Source organism: Episyrphus balteatus, chromosome 2 (genome assembly GCF_945859705.1).
Source record: "Episyrphus balteatus chromosome 2, idEpiBalt1.1, whole genome shotgun sequence".
NCBI lineage: Eukaryota > Metazoa > Arthropoda > Insecta > Diptera > Syrphidae > Episyrphus > Episyrphus balteatus.
The window spans coordinates 71,004,835-71,014,260 of record NC_079135.1 but is presented as its reverse complement, the minus strand read 5'-3'; the positions used below and the strand labels follow the sequence as shown (position 1 = coordinate 71,014,260).

Sequence of the window (9,426 nt, the reverse complement as noted above, 5' to 3'; positions counted from 1 at the left end):
ATCTGCATTGTGATGAATGAATATAAGCTTTACGCTTCTAACTAAAAAACATTAAAAATATGATATTCACAAGTGAATATTTTAGTAACCCCACAAACGGTTTTAATAAAACCTCACAGTTTTTATTGTATAGCATTCAGCTTTAATTTGACATCAGTCGCATTCCTGGTATGCCTTTGCCTCATCTCCTTTATGAGAAACATTGTTAACTTTTGAAGTGCTGTATTTCAAGACCTTTTGGACCTACCTAAAGAGCTGGAGTTCAATAAAAATGGTAGCTACATATTTCAACAAATTAATGGGGAATACGTTTTGCGAAACATTTTAAAAGCATAATATAATGCGTTTATTTGTGTGAAAATAAATTAAAAAATTAATTTCAGAAAATAAAAAAAAATTGAAAGAAAAACAAGTGAGTATTTATGTATTAGTGCTTCTTGAGTGCATTCTTATTTGAAATCGAGAAGAGAATTTCTCTTCTGAGAAGCGTTCTAGCTGTCATTTTCATGCCAATTAAAAAGACAATAGTGATTTTGAGTGAATTCTTTTTTGGAATCAAGAAAGAATTTCTCTTCTGAAAAGCGTTCTGTAGATATTTATTAGGGTGCCTTAATGAACGAATCTAAGCTTATTATCCCGAGAAAAATCGTTGATATATGTATGTAGATTCAATTCTGAGAATTTTTTACACATACACAATTTTGTCGTATTATTAACCATTTCTGCTCAAATTTTTTGGGAATTTTTGTTAAGTATTTTTCAAAAAAAAAATTTAATGCAAATGACAAGATCGATAGTCGCCTTTAAAAAAAAAACCTAGTATGTAATAATTAGGGTGATCCTTTTATTGTTAGTTTTTTTTTTTTGGAAATTCCAGGGGGGATGGTCATGAATAAGTTCTAAATAGTTCTGCCGGTACAACCTGCGAGTCTAATAGAATACCAATAAATACCATGTAAAATCCGGAAGAGGAAGGAGGTCAAATAGAAATCTAAAAAAAATTGGGAAATTGTTCTTTAACATTTTTAACCCTATGGAGGCTATCCAAATGAATTTCCCGGATAGGAACCACTCTAATATACATACACATATGTACATGTACATACACTTAGAATATTGTACCAACATACCACAAATTAAACTTAAAATGATATTTTAATTTAAAAATATTTTAATTTAAAACAAATAAAATTTTAGTCAAATAAAACTGATGTCTCGACTTGAAAAGTTCGTTAGAACCCTGTTTCTGTAAATCAAGATCTAAATTCATTAAAATCCAAAAATTATTTTAATTTTTGATAAAGTATTGGATACCATTTGACATTTGACAGCACACAAAAAAAATATGGTTTGGTTCAAAGAGGATTTTTGTTTTAGACTGTAATCTAGAAATTCTGTACAAATTTTGTTCCCTTAAACTCACCGTTTAAGACTTGCATTCGAAAACACCTATATATATCGACGCACAGTGTGGCCAATGGTATCAAAAGCTGGCAAAAATAGCTAATTTTAATTTGTACCGAAATTGCCAAATATAGATTTCAATAGAGGGATTAATATAGACTGCACAAAACCTTTATTCCACGATTTTAGCCTAACGGGGAGAGTAACTACATATTAAAATGTCACCATTGACGAAATTATTCGTTATTTAACTCTTTTTAGCTCCCATGGGTGTTTCAAGTTTTAAGGCTATTTCGTTAAAACAAAAGATACAAATTTGAAATAAATATGGAATAACAAGCAAAAGGAAAGCTTTAGATTCTCATTTCTCTTTTGAATTATGAGTGTGTAGTTTGTTTGAAATAATTTTTCGAATTCGGTGTCTTTAAGATCAGTCGTGTTTTGTGTGCATCATACAAATTCCTTGAGAAAAAGTTCATAACGATGTGAAGTGGCGCTTTGTTTTTGGTGTCCCTTTATTGATGACAGTATCATCTTTCGTGTCAATTAAAAAAATGTTGCCCGTGTTTGCCCCTTTTTGAGTAAACACTATGTGAAGTTATCTAAAAATAACCATTTTTTTTATATATTTCTCAGATTCCGACAGTGCTGACAATACCGGTCAACTAGATTTTTGACACAAGGACCTAATTATACTTTTCTGAAGGTGTAAGAGATTCTGAACTCGTATCCATAGTCATCCATATAATTATTCTATTAGCCACAACTGGGAGTTTGTACGGTGTGCTGGTTAAAAACTTAAGAAAAGTCTTGATCAACAAAATGGAAACTCATCTTGAGATATCTCATGCATAAAATAAGATCGGAAAGATTTAAACAGTTTTTTGAAGAAGGAAAACAGATCACGGCGTCAAACTCTGCTGAAATAATAACCCACAATTAGCATAACCTCAAAAACATTTAAAAGAATATTTCTGAATTTGTATTCGAGTTCAGTATTCCTAAATCCTTCAGAAAAGTATATTTTGGTTCTTTGAACAAAAAAAAGTTGAATTTTGTTGACCAGTGTATTTTTTGATTAAGAAGATTTTGTTAACCCAATTAATGAGTCAGGTCAAAAGTCTTTGAGCGATAAAACTATATTTTTTAAGAAAAACCTTATTTAAATAATAAAACCAGTAAATTCAAAGTATTGAAAAATTAAATAACAATTTTCCTTCTCAAACAACTTCAAAGCTAAAGGTAACAGATACCTTCTTAGTTATGTGCGTCTTTAATAATAATTTTAATAATTTTTCATAGAATCACAAGAGTTGTCTTAGTTTTGCACTTTACTATAGTATTTTTACCCATAACAAACTTAAAAACGAACAAAAATAATGTTTGCCAACTTTTCCTACCATCGGCCACACTGTGCGACGTCTAACTGAAATTAGTAGACAATTAAGTGAGGTACAAACTACAAATTTTGCATGAAAAAACATTCTTACTTTAAAGATGACCTGTATTCAAAAAATTTAAATGTTCGACCTTTTGAAATTTCAGTATCTCTAAACGGTCAATAGGGACTCAAAAGTCTCAAATCAATGTTAATAGAGAATTTTATAATGCACACTTTTCGATTTTTATGGGAAAAAAACGATATTTTCGACATTTTACCTTGAATAAAACTTATGGTGCAGTGGAGTCAAAATTTTGTTTATGAACTTTTCCTGGACTATATAGATTAAATTATTAACTATATTTTCCAAATATAATAGATAGGTATGTAATCCCATTATTAAGATAAAAGTTACAAATATTATCTTATTGGGCGTATGCTCTCCCAATAGCGCTGTCACTAGATATGAAAAGAACGCCCCCAAAATTTCTTCAATTCAAATCAATCTCCTAAAATTATTCAGTTGGATATAAAATTTCAGTGAATTCGGACCAAAGTGATGTTCCGTAAAATTTGTATTTCATCATGATTTTAAAAAGTGACGAATGGGTCCTTTTAGCACTCGTTTGTTTTCTATCATTTTTACTTGGTGTGAATTCAAGCATTGAAAAATCGTACGTCAAAAATGGCAATATTTTAATTCAAAGTATAAATTAATTTATCCTTTTCTTGCGCTTCAATAGTCCAAAAATAATAACCACCGAAGGAAATGTGATCCTCGAAGCTGGAATCAATAAAAATATAACCATACGTTTGAATGGGCGATCAAGACTTTTAGTCAATGACTATGATTTAATGGCACTTTTAGTTGGTGAAAGATCTTGGTTAACGAATACCAGCAGTGAGCTGCCGATAGGTGGAAGTACTTTGCGAATTCTTCAGGAAGATGTTCAATTTTTGAAGAGCAGACTTTTGGGAAGACGTGGTTTGAACGCTAGGCTTAATCGTCTTCTAAATAGGTATAAGTTTGAAAGTTTTTAATATGCGTATATCTCCGTTTAAATTCATTTTTCTTTTTTTTTTCATTTTGTTTCATTAAGAACACAAATATCTAATCCGGCCAATGTCTTGAGAAGAACTCAACGCAGGTTAACAACATTGGAGAACAGGGTACAAAGCGTGGTTAGGAGACTAGAGCGCAATTATTGCAAAAGCAATCCGTGTGATAATGGTGGAACTTGCATTGATTTATTTGATGATTTTCTATGTAAATGCCAAAAAGGCTTTGAGGTGAGTAAAGAAATATTTATTTGAATAGTTCAAATCAATAGAAAAAAATCGGAAAATTATTAAAAGGATAAAAAAACGTATTTGAAAAGGTACCATGAAATATTTATTTTTCAATCTCGCAACGCTCTTGTTTCGTCGCACAGTGGGACGACCCATAGCAATAAATAAAAAAGTCATCTATTTTAGCGGTACTTTTAAGTGATTGGTAAGACATCTTAAATATGTACTTAGTCTAAATGCGTTAAAATTATTTGGAATTGTAAACTCGTGCAAAAGTTACAGAGCGGCAAACAGTGACTAGCGGAAATTTTTCATAGACAGTGTTTTTTCTTTATTATAATTTAAATTTATTGCTAATCTTATTGTGCGCATAACTAATAATTATGCCACGGATATTAATATTGATCAAGGTATAATAAATCATATTTTAATATAAAAAATTGTGTTTACTTCGTGGTTTATTTAATATGAAGTCTAAAGTGCATGAATTTTTTATTAAATGTGAATTTCGGATTTAAGTGAGGTATTTAAAAATCGCTTAAATTTTCATATTGATATTCATCTTGTTTTGTGATGCTCTATATATATATTAACTAAATCATGAAAAGAAGTTTTGCGCAAATTTGCTCTTTTTTAATTATTGACGTTTTTGTAGGCTTAACTCCAACAATAAAAAATTGTGATCTTTTAAAAACGTGGATTGAAAGTAAGAAATCCGTAAAAACAATGAGTTTGAAGTTTATTAAGCAAATCCAATTTGCAACTCAAAATCAAAATAAAGCTTAAGAAACATTAAAAAGATCAGAAAAAATAAAAGATGAACTCCAAAAAAAAAAGTTCGCTGCTCAGCACTTTTATTTCCATAGCAGGTGGGGGGAAAGGGCATTTATAGCGGGTTGCTGCATGTACTTTTGAGTTTATAAGATAGATATTAATTGTAATAAGTGATAACAGGCAAAATAATTAGTTTCCAATCATTAAAACAAGAGATATTAATTTCGCCGTTTTTCCCATACACTCGTCCCACTGTGCGTCGTCTCGAAATGTTGTGAATCAGGCATAAGTAAAAGTTTGAAAAGTAATTGTGTAATTTATGATAGCAGGATCAAATTCACAGCATTGTTAAAAAAATAACCATTGTTTCAAGATACTGAGCGTTGCTCCGGCGGAGGTGGTTCGGCGGAATTCCATTTTTATTCGGGTACAAAAGTGTCATCTAAGCAGTTTTATCTAGCGAATAGCAAGTCATAAAAGTGCCTAAGTGATTTCATAAAAATAAAATATATAAACGTTTACCAAAAAATCACTTTTGGAATATATTACAAAAATTTCAAAATTAATTTTGTAAAATGTAATTTTTTGAAAACGAGCTAATGAATTTGTGTAATGAATTGACTTGAGCCCTGGAACAAAAAATAGAACAAATAAGCTAAAGATTTTTCAGCTAAATATGATTCGTGCTATTCATTCGCGCATTTCTGAGAAAACGGCAACATTGGTTGGTTTTCAAAAGAAAGATCTCTTTAAGCTCTATTCATAACTGAAAACCAAAAGTAGCTTGGTTATTGAGATGTTTTCAACCACACATTGTTTTTTCTTCCTTTTTCTTACATTCCCAAACCGATATCTTTTGGCCGAAGTCTTGAAATTGGTTTTGAAGTGAATATATGAGTTCAGGTAAAATAAATTAAAATTTTTTTTAAAGATTTTCAAATAAAATTCAAGGGATTTTCATAAAATTCAATTCTATGTGATGTTGGCACCCCCAAATGCTATTTTTTTTTTTTTTCAAACCTACCTGGTTCGATTGCCCAAGGTTAGTCCAAGATAGCCCAAGATTTTTTTTCGCTAGCCATCCTTAGTTCTAAAATTAAAACGGAATTATTTTTTTTTTACCTCAAAAATTACAAAAAATAATTTTTTTTTATTCAGGATAAAAATTGTTGTTTTTTTTTCAAAAGATACAACAAAAAACTTTTTTTCATATCAGAAACCGAACAAATTGTGTTAGTTTAAAACCGTGGTTTGTTTGCCTACGGTTAGCCCAGGATAGCCCAAATTTTATTTTCGCTATCCTACGCTTAGTTTAAAAATTATAGAAGAATAAGTTTTTATTCACCACAAAAAATAAAGTACGCATACACCACAGTGACCTTTATAATTTAGAAAAATTAAATCCACTGGTGTTTTCATTGCCCTCAAATGTTACTTATTTGTAGTAAAATCTATCCAAACATTTTTCAAACGTATAAAACAAATATAAAATGGTGTGAAGTGATTTCTTTTTCAGTACACGAATAGAACTTTTTAGACCTTTCTGAACTAACCTTGTTAATTCCAACAAATAACATCACTTTTTTTTGTTAGCCCACCCTTGTGTCCTTTTGTCCTTTTTACACTTTTTCTCAATTAACCATGCTAATTCCAACAAATTACATCACTTTTTTCTCTAGACCACCCTTAGTTCCAAAATTGTAAAAAAACTTTTTTTTTAAATTACCAACCTCTATAAAATAAAAATAAATTTTTGTGCAGTGTAAAAATTTTGCTTTTAACACTTTTTCTCAATTAACCATGCTTATTTCAATAAATTGCATAACTTTTTCAAAAATTATGAAACATTTTTTTTTTAATTTCCTCCAAATCCAACGAAATGAGACATAAAAAAATGGGTCTATTTAAGCTCTATTCGAATCTGAAAACTAAAAGTTTCTTGGGGATCGGGTTCCTGAGATATTTCCAGAATTATTTTTTTTCCTTCTATTTCTTCCAATTATTACGAGTTTCGATAAATTATAGTTCTTACCATATTTAAAAAAAAAACCCCTTGAACCAGTTCACCACTTATTTTAAATGTGTTAAATTTGAAATTTTTTTGTTTTTATAAAACACCATTTTATCATTTTAGGGAACAACATGTTCAACAGATGTAAACGAATGTGCACTCTTTGTTGGAACAGATTTGGGTTGTCAAAATGGCGCCCAATGCATTAATCAATTCGGAAGCTATAGGTAATTAACTCTTTTTTTTTGTACTACAAAACATTCAAAAATATTAATAATTTACTACCTAATTCTTATAGCTGCATTTGCACATCCGGTTGGCAAGGAATGCATTGCAGCCAACGCAAGACCGATTGCTTACACTCGTCAAACACTGAACTTTGTGGTCATGGTACTTGTGTGAATATAAATGACAATTTCGGATATCGTTGCATCTGCGAACAGGGCTGGACAACAAATGGTTTGACTCCAGCATGTAGCGTAGACGTTGATGAATGTAAGGAATACAGCAGTCCATGTTCAACTAAATGTATCAATCTACCAGGAAGTTATATGTGTGCTCCATGTGAAGCTGGCTTCACTGGTAATGGTCTAGCATGTCGTGATTTAGATGAATGTGCAATCAATAATGGCGGATGTAGTATCAATCCATTTGTTGCATGTATAAACAGCTATGTATGAAGACTATGCAATAATAGATAAAAGGATATCATTGATTGTTTGGCTTTCATTTCAGGGATCATTCCATTGTGGAGAATGCCCTATTGGATGGTCGGGTGATGGACGAATCTGCACAAGAACCGCAGGGGCTTCATGTTCCAATAATAATATATGCCATCCAACTGCAACTTGTTCGGAAGTTGCAAACTCAATTGTCTGTACATGTCCTTTGGGTATGATTGGCAATGGTGTTGGACCGAGTGGCTGCAGGACATCTGGTAATGATTTGTGTTCACCAAATCCTTGCATGGTGAGTGAAAAAAATATTTTTATATCGAATAAATAAGAAAAAGATGACATCCTAGAATGGAGGCACATGCATGGACAACGGAAGTGGATCATACCAATGCATTTGCCAATACGGTTTCAAACAACCAAATTGCCAACCTCTTTTAAATCCATGTGTTATGAATCCATGTCGCAATGGCGGAACTTGTCGAGCACATGGATCGAACTTTACTTGTGACTGCGTCGAAGGTTATGGTGGCAGATTATGCGCTACGCAGCGGTCCCGTTGTGGACAATTCATTGCAGCCGAACAGGGAAATTTGAAATATCCTTTAACTAGTTTGTACAACCACAATACCAAGTGCTCCTGGGTGATTCGCACAAATGAAACTAAAGTTCTCAACATTACATTTGCAAATTTTGATTTCGAAGACTCGGTAGATTGCCGATTCGATTGGTTGCAAATTCATGATGGTCAAACAGTAGCTTCACAATTGATTGGACGTTTTTGTGGTTCAACGGCTCCATTGGGTGGTCATATTATTACCACGACAAATAGTATTTATCTTTGGTTCAAGTCGGATAACTCGACAGCCAAGGCAGGTTTTGAGCTGTTTTGGACATCAATCGATCCAGTTTGTGGAGGAGTTAAAGAATTTGATTCTCATGTAACGATTGCGTCACCAGGATCACCTGGAAATTATCCCCGGAATCGGGATTGCAGATGGCATTTGAAGGCTCCCAATAATAAACGAATCAAATTGGTGTTTTTCAGTTTGAATATTGAAAAACATGCTGATTGTGATCATGATTATGTTGAGGTAAGTGGATTCTTGAAAAATAATTTATTCGGAAAATTTGAATAGAAAAATTTGCTCTTCCAGATTACCGATGCAGTTTCTGGATCAAGATTGGAAATTTTTTGTAATTCTTCAAATCCATCGCCATTTACTTTGCCATCAAATGAAATTATTATACATTTCCACTCGGACAATGAGGGCAATGATGTGGGCTTTCAAATTCATGCTTCGACTATGGAACGAATTCCGGGATGTGGTGGAACTTATACTGATAGAAGTGGTCAAATTACATCTCCTGTTGGTTTTCAAGGTCCATTGTCTTGTGAATATATCGTGCGGTATCCGTTGGGACTTAAAATTCAATTGAATGTAGTTGAATTTAATATGGGCGATGAAGATTGTCTTGAGGTAAGTAGATGCTTTATTTTGGATTTCCATTTTGATATTAATTTTGTTTTATTTTAAAGATTTTTGATGTAAATAGTTCTGGAGAAAAAATCAGTACAGGAAGATGGTGCGGAAAGATGAATGTGCCAGTTTTCAAATCAACAGGCAATGCAGTTCAAATAAACTACTCATCGAAAGGAGGAACCTTCAAATTGTCATATGGAACAAGTAAGTTCAATTTTCTTCAAAAGGGAAAAGCATGTTTAAGGTCATAGAAATGCTTTAACGGTTACCGAAATAGCCAACGTTATATAAATTTATAATATGTTAGTTAGGTAGTTCTGGCACCTAATAAACTTCGAGTACTCTGATTTGATAGCACGAGTTATGGGATCTTAGATAAAGCATACCGAAAATTTCCTCAAAATACAA

The 9,426-nt window shown here is 31.9% G+C and overlaps 1 protein-coding gene across 2 annotated transcripts in view; it reads left to right on the top strand.

Moving 5' to 3' along the window:
* The first annotated feature begins 3,355 nt into the window (after window positions 1–3,355).
* The window catches only part of LOC129909315 (cubilin homolog), a 33,248-nt gene continuing 27,177 nt past the window's right edge, over window positions 3,356–9,426 (top strand). For both annotated transcript variants that reach the window (XM_055986400.1, XM_055986399.1), the window contains exons 1-9: window positions 3,356–3,459; window positions 3,529–3,804; window positions 3,886–4,075; window positions 6,984–7,087; window positions 7,159–7,534; window positions 7,596–7,829; window positions 7,885–8,628; window positions 8,692–9,015; window positions 9,075–9,222. In XM_055986400.1, the coding sequence (XP_055842375.1) occupies window positions 3,371–3,459; window positions 3,529–3,804; window positions 3,886–4,075; window positions 6,984–7,087; window positions 7,159–7,534; window positions 7,596–7,829; window positions 7,885–8,628; window positions 8,692–9,015; window positions 9,075–9,222 (2,485 nt within the window). In that variant the 5' untranslated portion in view covers window positions 3,356–3,370. The remainder of the gene's footprint in view (window positions 3,460–3,528; window positions 3,805–3,885; window positions 4,076–6,983; window positions 7,088–7,158; window positions 7,535–7,595; window positions 7,830–7,884; window positions 8,629–8,691; window positions 9,016–9,074; window positions 9,223–9,426) is intronic.